General features: G+C 50.3%; 1 protein-coding gene across 2 annotated transcripts in view; it reads right to left on the reverse strand.

The window, feature by feature from the left end:
- The window catches only part of NELFA (negative elongation factor complex member A), a 39,309-nt gene extending 22,579 nt beyond the window's left edge, over positions 1 to 16,730 (reverse strand). For both annotated transcript variants that reach the window (XR_013446230.1, XM_036070146.2), the window contains exons 1-2: positions 16,387 to 16,730; positions 926 to 1,097 (exon numbers count right to left, since the gene is read on the reverse strand). Coding sequence is in view for 1 of the 2 variants with exons in the window: in XM_036070146.2 (XP_035926039.1) it covers positions 926 to 1,097; positions 16,387 to 16,596 (382 nt within the window). In the remaining variant the exon portion in view is untranslated. The remainder of the gene's footprint in view (positions 1 to 925; positions 1,098 to 16,386) is intronic.
- Positions 16,731 to 17,217: the final 487 nt, after the last annotated feature.

A 17,217-nucleotide genomic window follows, 5' to 3' on the forward strand; every position in this document is an offset into this window, starting at 1 on the left:
AGCAGCACCCAGGCAGCTATCTGGCTCTGGGTGTTCACCCAGGAGTCCGAGCTCAGGAGAAACCCTGGGGGAAGGAGCTCAAAGCCAGCCCCTACTCTTCCTATGTACCCCTCCCCCATGCCAGCCCCTCTAGGACCAGGCCCCCCAGGGGCCAAGGAGCCCACCTGCAACTGAAGACAGAGCAGGCCCTTCCCACCCAAGAGATGTCACCCAGGTGGGCATGGACCTCACGTGGACCCTTGTCAAGCTAAGCACCAGGACAGAGACGTCTTGGGTCTACTTCCCGGTGCTCCCGCAGCCATCAGAGGTCCAGTGAAAACTGACAGTGTGACGGGGTGGTCCCCTCGTCAGGGGCCACCTGCCGGGGATGACGGTCCAGCCACTCGGCCTGCGGCAGCAGGGGCTCCGTCTCTAAGGGGCACGCCAGATCCAGTTCTCCAAACGAGGAGAGGAACCTGGGGAGGAGCAGCCTGCCTCCTCCTCTGTGTTCCTTCTGACCGTTTGAGAATATTTCCTAAATGGTTTTCAGCTCACTTTCAAAACAACTGAACTGGTGATATTTTCAAGACACATTTCTGAGCACCTACTCTGTGCCAAGGAATGTTCTAGGCTCTGAAGTTGCAACCTGAAGGGGCAGAACCCATGGCCTCAATGAGCTGAGCAGGGAGAGCGTGCACGTGAACGCGAAAACAGTAATAAATCTCAGATACAGCAAGCGCGGTGAGCAGCGGCCTGTCCCAAGCTTGTTTCTCAAAGACTCTGTGCAGCTAGAAGCTGGGGGGCAGCGTCCGGGGCGGCAGGGGCGGGCTGGGTACACAGCGCGCAGCACAAAATGCCACGCTCTAGACGCCAAATTCACTCCAGAAAAGAGGTTGAAAGGAAGACCTGTTTCCCTCCTCCCAGCATAAAACACACACACAAATACCCTTTTCTCTAAGTTCTCCTAAAATATCTTGAACGTTGGGATTCTGCTCTTCGAGGTCAAGGTTAAGCGAGCCTGTGTCGGGAAAGGACTTCAGGATGTCAGCTACCATGAGAACCCAGGGGTCCGAGTCCAGGGTGGCCAGCTGGATAATCTCCGCCAGGGCGCCCTTCATCTGCCGAGAAAGGAGAGACAGTAGTCCTGAGCGGGGGCCCCCAAGAGACGCACCCCCTGCCCGCCCCTCCCGGGAACGCCCCCCCCCCACTCTGACACGCGCCCCGCCTTGCTCCGGACGGGAGGACGGAGTTGGGCAGAAGCCAGCGTCCCTGCACCTTTGTTTTTAAACAGAGGGGAGGGGCGCCTGGGTGGCTCAGTTGGTTGAGCGTCTGCCTTCGGCTCAGGTCATGATCCTGGAGTCCCGGGATCGAGCCCCACATCGGGCTCCCTGCTCAGCGGGAAGCCTGCTTCTCCCTCTGACCCTCCCCCCTCTCATGCTCTCTCTCTCTGTCTCATTCTCTCTCTCAAATAAATAAATAAAATCTTTAAAAAAAAAAAATTAAAAAAAATTAAAAAAAATAAACAGAGGGGAGCCCCCTCCGCATCCCGCTGTAGCTTCTGCGGGGCACACGAAAGCATCCCACCTCTACAGCAACTGCCTCCAGCCCGGCCCCGTCCTCTCGGGAACCTGCGGGCTCTCCTCCCTCTGTGCCCCCCACCCACGGCCATCCCGCTTCCCCGGGCTGCCACAGCCTCTGCCGGCTTGCGACGCCCACTCACACTGATGCCCCCACCTGGGCCTGTTGCCCGCCCACCCTCCCCTGGGGGCCGCATCTCCCCACAGCCTCCGAGATGGCTCCCAGCGGCACCCAGGCCCCTCGTGTGCCCACGCAACAGCAGACGGGAAGGCTGTCCAAAGACGGGCACTGCCTTTGAGTGCACGCTACCCAGAACCTACGGCAGGCTGCCAACACCCCTGCTTAGGAAACCTGCGGAGGGGGCACCTCCGGGATGGGGAGGCCGGCCCACGGTCCTGGGAGCACTGACAGAGGCGGCCTGGCCACGCGCAGCAGAACAGAGGGCTGGGGAAGGGGCAGAAGGCGGCGCAGAGCTCCTGCTGCGTGACCCCCCGGCCCTGTCACGCCGCCGCTCCGAACAGGCCAGAGCCCGGGGAGGCCCAGACGGAGCTCCTTTCCATTCCTCAGTTGTGAGATTCGTCACTCCTGGCCTGACGGAGTCACCACACCCAAGTGCATGTCGGGTCCCACCCACCAGGGGAGAGGCACCCCTGCCCCGACCTCAAAGCTCCAAGGTGTTCGATTCGGACACTGGGCGCCCCCTATCGGCCACACACAGGACCGGGCACCAGCTGACAGGTTCTAAAGGCCATCTCTTGAAAGATGCAGAAGTATGTTCTTTTCATGGCAAAAACTGTAAACATTTATTTTTTAACATCTGTGGTGGGGGGCGTTTTATTGTTACAGAAGAATGGCCCCACCCACCACCTTCCCCCTTTCCTTTAGCTAAGCTATAAGCTCTGTCCTACATTAAAAACAAAAAGGCACAAAATGAAAATTTAAACAATTTTGCTTGTCTCTTACTACAAAGAGTTAAGGATAAAAACAGGTCTCAGGCAAACTAAAATTATATATAAAAAAATTACTCCTATCTAAATGTGTCTTCAGTGGCTCAGTAAGATGGCAGGTTCCACCGTCAACGATCACCCCCAAAGCACTGGGAACAAGAAACACAGACTGTGTATGTGAGCAAAGTCCTGAGCGCCCATACTCGCAGAGGACAATGCAGGGAGGGGAGAGGCCGCAAAGGTGATGTGGGCCCCACGGGCCGGCACACCTCACACACCCGGAGACGAGCATCAGAAACATGGGCGACGGTCAATGCTGGCAAAGGGGCAGAGAGACTGGAGCCCTCTGGACACACTGCTGGGCACATGGCACTGGGAGCCGGGCTGGCGGTTCCTCAAAGAGACGAGCATGGAGACCAACCAGCTACAGTGTATCCTACGGGGCAGGGGAAAGAATGAGGCCCCCACACGCGCACCACTGATACAGAAGCCTCACAAGATGAGGTTTACCATGAACCAGACCCCCCTAATGACCTACCCATTCTACAGACCCCGAGTCTCTCCCGAGAGCCACAAAAGGTGGGGTATGTTAGGAACACAGACACAAGCAAGACATAAGACCTGGTCTCAAGACGCTCACAAGTGAGCACAAGATAAACAGAGAATCCACTTGTGTTCATGAAAGCCTAGTGTTCTGGGGCGCCTGGGTGGCTCAGTCGTTAAGCGTCTGCCTTCGGCTCAGGTCGTGATCCCGGGGTCCTGGGATCGAGCCTCATTTTGGGCTCCCAGCTCCGCGGGAAGCCTGCTTCTCCCTCTCCCACTCCCCCTGCTTGTGTTCCCTCTCTTGCTGTGTATCTCTCTGTCAAATAAATAAAATCTAAAACAAACAAACAAACACACAAAAAAAAAACCCCACTAAATCTTCACCAAGAATCCTACCTTCAGCCATGTTCTCATGGTAGGCTTTCACTGGGTTTCTGGGGGAGACAGATGCTTGAATAAGAAGCTTCCAGTTCTTGTAGGAGGGCAACCTGGCATGGGCCACTGGGACGTCGCATGCCCTCACGCGTGCGTGTGCTCACAGGCTCTCCCTCTCTCTCTCTCTCTCTCACACACACACACAAATCCATGAGAAAGAAAGCTGGCCTGCATCTAAATGCATGGTTGGAGACAGATCCGGGACTCAGAGGAAAATAAAACTGGCTTCCAATCTCACAGCATTAAAGACCCATTAGTGAATGGAAGGACTACAAAGTGAAGAGAAATGAGAGAGGCACATATAACGGTTTCTTAAAAAAAAGCACAAACCATAAACCAAAAAATTTATTACTGTGTATTAAAATGAAAGATTTCTGTTCCGTGAAGGGCAAATGAAAAGGTTCACAGACAGGTAACAGAATGGCAGATGCCATCTGTAATGTTCAAAACCAGCAGTGTTTACGATCTAAAGTATATACAGTCCCTGCAAATCAACAAGACAGCAACCCCAATAGAAACAAAGGCAGATGCTATTCCTTTTAAGATTTTATTTATTTATTTGTCAGAGAGAGAGGGAACACAAGCAGGGGCAGAGGCAGAGGGAGAAGCAGGCTCCCCACCGAGCAGGGAGCCCGATGCGGGGCTCCATCCCAGGACCCTGGGATCATGACCTGAGCCGAAGGCAGACGCTTCACCGACTGAGCCACCCAGGCGCCCCCAAGGCAGATGCTATTCACAGGCAATGAATAAGGCAGAAATTTGAGAAGGCAGTGAACACAGGAATAGCCGCCTCAAATGAACACAAGGTAGCACTTTCCAACCATCTGATCCACAAAAACAGAAAAGTGGACAAACCCGAGGGGGAAGGGTGGGGGGACACAAGTGCCATCAGGCATTGCAGGTGGGAGTGTGGATGGTACAGTGTCACCACTTAAGCAGATGTGTTCTATGACCCAACACTTCCACCCCTGAGCATAGATTCCAAAGAAACCTTCACAGTGACCCCTGGGTCAGAAGCTCTATGCTGTGGCACAGCTTGTCATAGCCGGGCTGGAGGCAGGAGGAGGAGGAGACGTGCACAGGGACGCCAAGCATGGGGCACAGCAGAGCAGGCCCGGAGTCTGCCCGTCTTTCTGTGGAGGGCCTGACAGTGCCTATTTAGGGCTTGTGGGCCACGTCAAAAAAAAAAAGGAGTGACACAGCTTGGAACGATCCCTTCACTAACATGCCAACGTTCTTAGCTCACGGGCCTTACGAACACGTCACAGCCAGTTTGCCAACCCCGGGATTAGATGAAGAGCAACACGAGTGAATCTTAAAAATAATGTTTTGTTTAAACACTCTGACTGAAGTACATAAGACAATATAATTTACATCAACTAAAAATAATATGCCCTGAAGGATGTGAACAGGTTCTTTATCAAAGAAGATTTGCGATACGAGACTGACGAGAGAAGATGCTCGGCGTCACTAGTGACTATGGAAACACTGAGCCCTAGGAGCATGCCTGAGAGGACAAGGACACTACCAAACGGAGAGCCCGGCAGCTGGAGCCCCGGCCACTGCCAGAGGGAAGGTAACACGAGACGGCCACCTTGGAGGGCAGCCTGCCAGTTTCTTTAGAAGTGAAATACAGAGGGGCGCCTGGGGGACGCAGTCGGTTAAGCATCTCTTGGTTGCGGCTCAGGTCCAGATCTCAGGGTCATGAGATCCAGGCCCGAGGCAAGCTCTGAGCTCAGCAGGGAGTCTGCCGGAGATTCTCTCTCTTCCCCTCCCCAAGTGCTCTCTCTCAAATAAATAAATCTTTAAAAAAAAAGGGGGGGGGGAAGTGAAACACACACCTAGCACCTAGCTACCCACCTCCTGTGTGCTTCCCCTGGAGAATGACAGTCCACACAAGGAGATACCCGTTTCTGGAGCGTGTCCATACGGAGGCAGCCTACTCAGCAGTCAGAGTTAAGAACTATAGGGGGCGCCTGGCTGGCTCCGTCAGAGCATGCAGCTCTTGATCTCAGGGTCATGAGTCTGAGCCCAGGCTGAATGTAGAGATTATTTAAATAAACTTGAAAAAAAAAAGTTAAGAGCTAGGGCACCTGGGTGGCTCAGCCAGGTAAGTGGCTACCTTTGGCTCAGGTCATGATCACAGGGTCCTGGGATCGAGTACCCTTATCGGGCTCCCCGCTCGGCAGGGAGTCTACTTCTCTCTCTGCCTCTCCCCCTGCTTGTGTTTGTTCTCTCTCTCTGATCAATAAATAAATAAAAATCTTTTTTTTTTTAAGATTTTTATTTATTTATTTAACAGAAATAGCATAAGTAGGCAGAGCAGCAGACAGAGGGAGAGGGAGAAGCAGGCCCCCTGCTGAGCAGAGAGTCGGAGGTGGGGCTCAATCCCAGGATTCTGTGATCATGACCTGAGCCGAAGGCAGCCACTTAACCAACTGAGCCACCCAGGCGCCCCAATAAATAAAAATCTTAAAAAAAAAACTTAAAAAAAAGTTACGAGCTATTAGTATACATGGACACATGGGTTAATCTTAAAATTATGATGTTAAGTGAAAGAAGCCAGACCAAAAACATCACTCTGTATGATTCCATGTAAATAATATTCTAGGAAATGCAAGCTAATCTATAGTGACAGAAAGCAGTTGCCCGGGAGAGGGACAGGAGACCCAGACTGGGATCCATCTGTTATTTCCTCCGTGCTAGTTTACCAGTGTGCAGAGGTCACATTACGCGCATTAAATACAGGCAGTTTAGGTCAATTACACCTAAAAGCAATACACGCACTTTTAAAGGACACATACAAAAAGACACATATTAAATAGAACAGAACTGCGGTGCCTGGGTGGCTCAGTGAAGTGTCTGCCTTCGGCTCAGATGGCTCAGGTCATGATCCCGGGCTCCTGCTCAGCAGGGAGCCTGCTTTTCCCTCTCCCTCTGCCCCCACTCTCTGTCCCCTCCCCCGCCTGTGCACGCACGCTCTCTCTCAAATAAATAAATAAAATCTTTAAAATAAATAACGAGAATAGAACGGTTGGTGCCTGCGGAAATGTGGGAGCAGGGTGTGGGGGTAAAAGTAAGTGCCACAGCACAGGCTCTGTAGGAAGGAAGGAGGAGTCAGTAAACAGTTTAACCACAGACGAAGGAAGGGACGGGGTGGTAAGCTAGACACGATCCAGACCGTAAGAAAGAAAGGAAACCACTAGAAACTACAGAAGGGAGGCATTCGGCTCAGGAGACAGAGGGAAATCCCATACGCACCTCCCTGGAGAAGCAGACAACACGGGAGAGAAACTGAGGCAGAGGCAATCATGTGAAGGGATAACTGCTGAGATTTTCTAGAACAGACGGAAGATACCTGTAATTTCAAAAAGCCCACCAAAACACGCCATAGGAAAATGCAGGACTATAGAGTGACCCAGTGTCCTGGGCCGACGGTCTGAGGCCATCAGGGGGAAGCCTACAACCTGATGCGGGCTCCTGCTCGCTGTGGGACGGAGCTGCACCCCACAGGCAGAAAAGAAACAACAGAGGTGCTGGATGGGGGCGGGGGGGCAGGGCAGCAGAGTTTAGGTAAAATGTTAATGACATGGTGAGTCCGTGTCAGAAGGTCTGTGTCAGAACCGTGATGTGGACCTGGGTGCAGCGTCCTTGAACACAACACAGGTGAGAAGTGAGGGTGTCACGTTCACACATTCCTATCTGACTCTCTGCCCCTGACTTGGAAAGTGAGGCTGTTCCTCTGTGTCTAAGTGTCAGATCCTCCAAGTAAAAGTGGGACATCTCATTCTCGTGGAGATGACTTCAAACAGCAAAGTTTCCGAGCCGTCATTTTGGACAGTGGGTTCTCGGTGAATGAGAGCCGCAGCGAGTAAAGGGTGCACAACGACCACCCTCCCAGCGGCATGCAGCGTGGCCGTGGGAGAAACCGCCTCGGGCTCACTCTGCAGCTGGCCTTATCCTTCTGATAGTCCAGCTGAGGAGTCTACAGCTCCCCAGTCCCTGAGCACCGGCATCCCTAGGACTCCCCCTGGTCATCTCATGAGTTGGTTAATTCTGCATAATAAACAGTACCTCACGGCCACCTCTGCTTCCCCGAAACTTCCACTGGTGCCAATGTCAACGTCTTAGACCAAAGTGATCACCGGTTTTATCCAGTACCAGCATTTATTATTTCCTAAACACCCTTTCAAATACAGCCAAAACATCAAGTCACTATTTACCTTTTAAGACACTTTGTAGTTTAGCAAAACACCTCATGTACATTGTCTCCCAAAATCATTAGCCTACATTTTCAAGACATCATTCTTACTTCCCTAACTAGATAAAAATTCTTAAGAGCAGGAGCCTCAACTGAATTCTGTACCCCTCACTAAATAAACCAAAGCAATGGATCATTCAAATCTCCCTTACTCCTCCCAGGTATTAGCTAAGAACTGTTGTTTACTTAGCTTTTGAGAGGAACAGATACATCACAAAACAAGTAAACTGGTTTCAGGATTCCATTAAGAAACACACGCTGTAGCAAATGCTATCTATGATGGTTAATTTGATTGGGCCAGGGGTGACCAGACATCTGCTCAAACAGAAGTTCTAAGTGTGTCTGGATGGGATTAACATCTGAATTGGTAGACTCAGTAAAGCAGATTGCCCTCCCTAATGTGGGTGAGCCTCATTCATCCACTGAAGACACAACTCCAGCTTGACTGAGCTGGGACACTGGTCTTTCCCAGTCTTCAGATTTGGACGAAACACTCAATTCTTCTTGGGACTCCAGCTTGCTGGCTTTCTGACTAGCACTACACAGCAGCTCTCTTGGGTCTCAAGCATGCTGGCTGCAGATCTCAGGACTTCTTAAATTCCATAATCATGTGAGCCAATTCCTTTCAATAAAAGCCACCCCCCATATATGGCATATATACGTATTTATAGGGCGCACACACACACACACACACACACACGCGCGCACGTGGACACACCCTACGGGTTCTGTTTCTCTGGAGAACTCTGCCTAATACAGTGTGGAACACATCTAGCCCAGTCATCTAGTCCCCCTGTATCTATGGTCCTATGTAGAAAACCTTAATCTTGAGAATAACATCCCAAAAGTATCAGACCCTTAAATAACTTAAGAATGATAACTAAGATAGCTAAGTGAATTAAGATGTTTTAGAAAATTTTCTTGGGGCACCTCACTGGCTCAGTTGGTAGAGCATGTGACTCTCAATCTTGCGGTGGTGAGTTTGAGTCCCACACTGGGTGCAGAGATTACTTAAAAATAAAATATAGGGGCTCCCGGGTGGCTTAATCGGTTAAGTGTCTGCCTTCAGCTCAGGTCATGATCCCAGAGCCCTGGCATCGAGCCCCACATTGGGCTCTCTGCTCAGCAGGGAGCCTGCTTCTCCCTCTCCCTCTGCCTGCTGTTCCGTCTGCCTGCTGTTCTGCCTGCCTGCTGTTCCGCCTGCCTGTGCTCTCTCTCTCTGTCAAATAAATAAAATCTAAAAAAATAAAAAATATTAAAAAAAGAAAAAATTTTCTTAACCCCAAGAAAATAAAAATGCTTTTCAGAAAAGTAAACTACCCAGAATTGCCTAATTGTTTTTCAATCCAGCTAGTAAGTTCTTAATTATAACTTCTTATTAATACAGAGGTGCCTGGCTGGCTCAGTTGGTAGAGCACGTAACTCTTGATCTCGGGGTCACTGAGTTCAAGCCCCATGTTTGGTATAGAGCTTACTTAAAAGAAAATAAAAAATTCTTGTAATATGGACAAAGTCCCAGAACTACATATATTGATATATATCAATGAAAAAAGCTGATATATCTATATTAAAGCTGGACAAAAAAAGACTTTAAGGACAAAACATTACCACATACAGAAATCTCTATATAAAGATCTATGGTTCAGTTTACCAGGCAACTATAACAGTTCTAAATTTGCATATACCTAATAACATAGCCTCAAAATACATAAAACAAAAGTTGATAAAACTATAAGGATATCATAATAGAGATCAACATACCCCCCCTCTGATAAAATAGTTTTTTAAAAATCAGTAAGACTACAGTAGACCTATATAATACAATAAACAAATTGACCTAATGAACATATACTGGGTAGCGGATCTCAAAACTAGAGAATAAACATGCTTCTCAAGTTCAATCACAATGTTTACAACAACTGGCTATATATTTCGCCATTAAACAAATCTTAAATTTCAAACAACTAAAATAACGTAGACTGTATTCTCTGACAAGTACTCAATACAGCTAGAATTCACTAACAAAAACATAACTATAATCTCTCCCTCTCCAATGTATGGAAACTAAGAAACAATTCTAAACTACACAGGATCAGTGAAGAAATCATCATAGAAATTAGGAAATACTGTGACTTAGTAACAAAAACGCTATTTATCAAAACTTGCAGGATGCAGCTAATGCTGGGAGTAGAAGAAAATTTATGGCTTTACACATATATTTTAGGAGAAAAGCTAAAAAATGAGGTCGCACTCAATCTCCAATTTAAGAGATTAGAAAAAGAACAAAATAAAAAAGAAAGTAGAAGGAAGAAAATAATGAAAGTGAAAAAAAGTGGTGAAACAGAAAACAATACATAACAGAGAATATCAACAAAGCCAAAAGTTGGTACTTTGAAGTCTTAGAAAATTGACAAATATCGGATGAATCAAGAAAAAGAAAAATGAGAGGAAAAAAAAAGAAAAATGAAAAAGGGAACATCACTGCACATGCTTCTGATATTAAAAAGATAAAAGGATATTAACTATGTCATGCTAATAAATTTGGACTTTAAGTAGAAATGGCTAATCCTTTAAAAATATATATAACATTTAACCTTTACTTAAGAAGATTATAAAACCAAAAATCAATACTCAAAAATCTTCCCACAAAGAAAATCCAGGTCCCCCATATGGTTTTATTACTAAGTTCTACCAAACATTTAGGAAGAAATAATTTGATTATTAAACTTTCCAAAGAAAAGGAAAACAGAGGATACATTACAATCCCTTTTATAAGGGTAGCATTAACTTCATGCCAAAATCTGACAAGACAATATGAAAAAGTAAAATTAGAGGGGTGCCTGGCTGGTGCAGTCAGTTAAGCACCCTACTCTTGGTTTTGGCTCAGGTTATGATCTCAGGGTCATGAGACCAAGCCCCACAATGGGCTCTGTGCTCAGCACAGAGTCTGCTTGAGATTCTTTCTCCCTCTTTGTCTGCCCCTCCTGCTCATGCTCTCTCTCTCTAAAATAGATAAATAAATCTTAAAACAAAAAAAGATAAAGTAAAATTAGAGGTAAATTTCCCCCATGAACATAAATATACAATTCCTATACAAAATATCAGGACAACATAATCCAACAATATAAAATGGCTAAATTGGGGGCACCTGGGTGGCACAGTTGGTTGAGCCTCTGTAAGTTTCAGCTCAGGTCAGGATCTTGGGGTCCTGGGATCAAGCCCCACGTTGGGTTCTACACTCTGTGCAGAGTCTACTTCAAAGTGTCTCTCCCTCTGCCCCTTCCAGCCCATGGTGTTCTCGCTCACTCTCTCTCAAATAAATAAATAAACATTAATAAATAAATAAAAATAAAATGACTAAATTAGGTTTATACCTCAGGGATGCAAAGCTGGTTTACAACTAATGCTACTCCATAAATATGGTGAATTACATGCCAATTGTAACAAATTAACCATTTTTTAAAACTCAAAACCCATTCATGTTCACACCACAGGATGGCTACATCAAAAAGACTGATGATAACAAAGGATGGGAAGGTCTGAGAAACTGGAACACTCAAAAATCACTCGTGTAAAATGTAAACATGCTGAAGCCACTGTGGAAAACAGTATGGCAGTTCCTCAAAATAGTTATAATATGATCCAAGCAATTCTTCTTCTGGGCATATACCTGAGAATTGAAATCCAATGTCCACACTGAAAACATAGGTCTATAAAAACTTGTTATGAATTTTCACAGCAGCATTATTCATAAGAGTTAAAAAGAGTAAACAACCCAAATGTCCATCAACTGACAAATAATTGATGAATAAAATGTGGTCTATCAATACAGTGGAATATCATTCAGTTATAAAAAAGGAATGAAATAGAAACATACTATAACTTCAATGAGCCCCGAAAGTATTACACAAGTAAAAGAAGCCAGTCACAAGGACCACATATTATATGATTCCATTCACACAGATGTCCAGAATAGATAAATCCCTAGACACAGCAGATTAGTGGTTGCCTCAGGCTGGAGAAGGTGGGAGTAGTGGTGGAGGGGGAGACTGCTAACAGGTATGGGTTTATTTTGGGGCTGATGAAAATGTTCTAAAATTGACTAGGATAATGGTTACACAACTCTGAATATACTAAAAACCACTGAATTATACATTTCAAATGAGTGAATTGTATGATATGTGAATTGTATCTCAATAGAACTCTTAAGAAAACTCATTCATGATTACAACTTTAAAAAAAATTTAGGAGCTCCTGGGTGGCTCAGTTGGTTAAGTGTCTGCTTTCGGCTCAGATCATGATCCTGGAGCCCCCGGATCGAGCCCCATATCCCATGTCGGGCTCCCTGCTCAGCGGGAAGTCTACTTTTCCCTCTTCCTCTGCTCCTCCCCCTACTCGTGCTCTCTTGCTCGCTCACTCTCTCAAAATCTTAAAAAAAAAAACAAAATTAAAAAAAATTTAGAAGTAGGGGCACCTGGGTGGCTCAGTTGGTTGAGTGTCTGCCTTCCGCTCAGGTCATGATCACAGGGTCCTGGGATTGAGCTAGCACCCGGCTCTCTGCTCAGCAGCAAGTCTGCTTCTCCCTCTCCCTCTGTGATCTCTCTCGCTCTCTCTCTCAAATAAATAAATAAAATCTTTTAAAAAAAAGATAGGGGCGCCTCAGTGCTCAGTCGGTTAAGCATCTGCTTTCAGCTCCGGTCATGATCCCCACTGCTCAGCGGGAAGTCTGCTTGTGCCTCTCCCTCTGCCCCTCCCCCCCAATTCATGTGCTCTCTCTCTTTCTCTCTCTCAAATAAATAAAATCTTAATGGGGCGCCTGGGCGGCTGAATCCATTAAGCATCTGCCTTCGGCTTAGGTCATGATCCCCGGATCCTGGGATGGAGTCCCCCATCCAGCTCCTTGCTCAGCAGGGAGCCTGCTTCTCCCTCTCCCTGCCGCTCCCCGCTCCCTTGCTTCTTTCTGTGTCAAATGGATTAAAAAAAAAATCTTAAAAAAAAAGATAAATAAAAAATATATTAAAAATCTAGAAACAGAAGAGAATTTCCTTAACCAGATAAAATCTATCTACCAAAAATAATAGGAAACGTAATATTTATCAGCAAAACGGTCAAAGTTCTCATTGTGTGATGAGAAAAAAGACAATGTACTGGAGGGGTCCTGGTGGGTGCAGTAAGGCAAGAAAAAGTAGTAAAAAGTAATTGGAAAGAAATTAGTAAGTACACAGAAAAATAAAGAGTCAACAGGAAAATTATTGCAACTGGTAAGCTTTTAACAGAAGCTATTCACAAACTCATCTAAAAAAATGTATTTAACAGATACCATTTATGACAGCATGAAAAATATGAAATGTCTAATAACACATCTAACAGAAGATGGAAGATCTCTATGAAGAAAATCATAAAATTTTACAACAAATATTAAAGGAGATCTAAATAGAGAGGTATGCCCATATTCACAATTTTTCAGATTCAATATTATTAAGATGATTTCACCCGAGAATGCACTATAAACTCAACTCAGTCTTAATCAAAATCTCAACATGATGTATGTGTAACCTGAGGAGTGAAGATTAAATATATATAGAAGTAGAAACAACTCAGAATAGCCAAAGATGCTGCTAAAGAATAAAGTGGGAGGGTCTGCGGTGAGCTGGCAAGACATTTGTATACAGTGGCAGTAACAGGACTTAGTGGGTTATTGGCACAGTGATATAGAAATAGCCTGAAGGAACAGAGCAGAGCCCAGGCACAAACCCACAGAAGTGACAGTGCACATCAACAGGGAAAGACAGCTGCTTCAATAAATGGTGCTGGACTAATTAGACATCCATGTGGAAAACAAAATTGGACTCCCAGCTCCACACACTGGTCAATTCCAGGTAGACTGAAGACTCCAAAGTGAAAGGCAAACTGAGCTGCTCAAACAGCACAGCAGGAGCGCCCTCCCTCCAGGCAAGGCACCACCACATCCTCAAGACAAACTCGGCCCCAATCACAGAGGAAGGCAAGACTGGCACGGGCACCCGGTTACAGCTGAGAGCGTCTGTACCTCCGAAGAGTCTGTGAAAAAGCCTACGTGAGGCTTAAAACTGGAAAAGAGCTGTAAAATATATAACTGAAAAAGAACTGCTAGCCAACATTTATATATATGTGTGTGTATATATGTGTGTGTATATATATATATATTATGGAAATTTAAAAAACTACATAGCAAAAAAAAAAAGACTGTCAGGAAAAAAACCCACAAATGTGAAGAGGTAACTCACAAAAAAGAAAATCAGTGAATAAATACACGAAAGGATGCTCAACCATGTTAGTATTAAGGCGAACACAAATCAAAACCACCCAACGTGGTGACTGTACTTACTAATACTGTACTGCATATTTGAAAGCTGCTAAGAGAAGTCTTCAGAGTTCTCATCCCCCCCCCCCCCCCCCCCCGCCAAATTCTGCATGTATGGTAGACTTACCGTGCTGATCATAAGCAATATATGCAAACATTGTGTCATTATGTCGCATGTCTGAAACTAACACTGTATGTCAGTTACACCAGGGGCACCTGGGTGGGACCAATTCTTGGTTTTGGTCAGGTCCTGATCTGAGGGTCCTGTGGTTGAGCCCCAGGAGGGGCTTCCTGCTCAGAGGGGAGTCTGCTTCTCCCTCTGCCCTCCTCCCTCACGTGCGTGCTCTCTTTCTCTCAAAAAATGGTGCAGGTACTTTGGGCAAAAACAAACAAGAGAAGCCACCGAACACCTTTATGCACCCAGCAAGCCGGCAAGTGTGGGTGAGGAGTTTAGTCTGATAACAACCACTCTGAAAAGCAAGGCGATCATCGCATCATAATGCGATGACCCCACAACCCCGAAGTTAGATACCGTACCCTAGAGAAGTCCGCGCTTCCTGACACCCTGATGCAAACACAATAACGCTGGCAACAGCATTACTCACAACAGCCAAAAGCTGTCCACACCCATTGTGTCCCCGGGACAGGATGGATCAAGCGCTGCCCGCTCAGGGAAGGGAACACTATTCAGCACGGAAAATTAAGCGGGAGCCGCGGCAGCGCGGCCGCATCCAGCCGGCACCCCACGCGCCCAGCCCGGCCAGCCCCACAATGTGCACCTGTGCACGGGCTCCACCCGCCGCGGCGACGCAGAAACGACAGCAGTGTCCTCGCAAAAACTGCAACGGCCGTGGCACAAAGTTGAAGCAACCACGGGGCTTCAGTATCTGGAAAAGCTACTTTACCTCGCACGAAAAACGACACAATATGCCGTATGGAAAAAAGCAGAAAACAAATCTCACACACCCACTCATTCGAACAACGTGAAGTGTTCGTGCGTGGAGAGAATCCAAAGAATACGGGGCCCTGAACAAGCGGCTATTCCGTAAGATGCCCAGAACAGAACCCGGATCCGCCGCGCTCCCCGGCCCGGATCCCGGCTCCGGCGGCTCCCCAGCCTCCTCTCCCGGCCGGTGGGCTCCAGCCCCTCCCCACCAGCAAGCCGGGCGCGGGGACGGTGAGGCCTGTGGGGCAGACGGTCCGGAGACAGGCAGGCCTGACCCGGGAGGAGAGAAAGAGGATCCGTGGGCAGGGGGCGTGAGGGTCGGGGCCGAGGGTCCCGGGGCGGGAATGAGGGTCCGCGGGCAGGGGCAGTGAGGGTCGGGGACGAGGGTCCCGGGGCGGGAATGAGGGTCCGCGGGCAGGGGCAGTGAGGGTCGGGGACGAGGGTCCGCGGGCAGGGGGAGTGAGGGTCGGGGACGAGGGTCCCGGGGCGGGAATGAGGGTCCGCGGGCCGGGGGAGTGAGGGTCGGGGCCGAGGGTCCGCGGGCAGGGGGAGTGAGGGTCGGGGACGAGGGTCCCGGGGCGGGAATGAGGGTCCGCGGGCAGGGGCAGTGAGGGTCGGGGACGAGGGTCCGCGGGCAGGGGGAGTGAGGGTCGGGGACGAGGGTCCCGGGGCGGGAATGAGGGTCCGCGGGCCGGGGGAGTGAGGGTCGGGGCCGAGGGTCCGCGGGCAGGGGGAGTGAGGGTCGGGGACGAGGGTCCCGGGGCGGGAATGAGGGTCCGCGGGCAGGGGCAGTGAGGGTCGGGGACGAGGGTCCGCGGGCAGGGGGAGTGAGGGTCGGGGACGAGGGTCCCGGGGCGGGAATGAGGGTCCGCGGGCCGGGGGAGTGAGGGTCGGGGCCGAGGGTCCGCGGGCAGGGGGAGTGAGGGTCGGGGCCGAGGGTCCGCGGGCAGGGGGAGTGAGGGTCGGGGCCGAGGGTCCGCGGGCAGGGGGAGTGAGGGTCGGGGCCGAGGGTCCGCGGGCAGGGGGAGTGAGGGTCGGGGCCGAGGGTCCGCGGGCAGGGGGAGTGAGGGTCGGGGCCGAGGGTCCGCGGGCAGGGGGAGTGAGGGTCGGGGCCGAGGGTCCGCGGGCAGGGGGAGTGAGGGTCGGGGCCGAGGGTCCGCGGGCAGGGGGAGTGAGGGTCGGGCCGAGGGTCCGCGGGCAGGGGGCGTGAGGGTGGGAGGGGTTCCGGGTGACGGCGAAGGTCCAGGGCAGGGCTGCGAGGGGTACGCAGGAACCGTCGGAGAGGAGGGGGCAGGGCCCGGGTCTCGGGTCACTGGAAGGGGCGGCCCCGCGCCCCCACCGCCGCCCGCCTCACCTCGTCCACGGTGCGGCGCGGGAGGTGCAGCGTCCCGAGCAGCAGCTTGAGCTTCACGGCCGAGGAGAGGCCGTGGAAGCAAAGGCGGATGTTGTCGATGACCGCGGCGGTGAGCAGGGACGCGATGCTGGGCGGCGCCCACAGCTCGTCCGTGGCCCCCAGCTTGTTGTGCAGCCACAGGCCCGTGTCGCTCTCCCGCATGGACGCCATCTTGGGGGGAGAAAGCCGGGTGCCGCCGAGCCGGCATCTTATGAAGACACCTACGCGCCCGCGGCGAGGACCCCCAACATGGCGGCGCCCGCCGGGGCGGGCCGCGGTGACGTCTCTGGAGGGGCGGGGCCTCGGCGAGACGCTTCGTGGCGACGCCGAGGAAGGCCCTCCGGCCGCCGTAACGTGGCATGGCTGCGTCCGCGGCCGGCTCTCCGGACGGCCGTGGAAGATGACGTCAGGAGAGGGGGTGTCGCGCCCCTGTGGCGGGTGGGCGCGGCCGCTGGGGGCGCGGGCTGGCGGCTGTCCCTGCGCGCTTGCGGGGTTGGCCGACGCCCGGAGGCGCCTGCCCCGCAGCCCGCGCTCGCTCTGTCCCCGTTCGGCCGGGCGTCCAGGGTGGCCGGGAGGCAGGCGCACGTGTGCTCCCGTTGCGCGGGGCTCCCAGGCAGACGGCCCAGGCCTTCTCGCCCACCCTTCCGAGGGAGCACCCTCCGTGCGGGCCTGCTGGAGGGAGGTGTCCGAGGTCAGCAGGACGTTCATGACAGTCTGCCAGGCGGGGCCCGGATGCTTGCCGGCGTGCTGCCACTCGTTCTGTGAGCGGAGCGCGCTGAGCACTTGCTTTGT

Source organism: Halichoerus grypus, chromosome 3, assembly GCF_964656455.1.
Source record: "Halichoerus grypus chromosome 3, mHalGry1.hap1.1, whole genome shotgun sequence".
Taxonomy (NCBI): Eukaryota; Metazoa; Chordata; class Mammalia; order Carnivora; family Phocidae; genus Halichoerus; species Halichoerus grypus.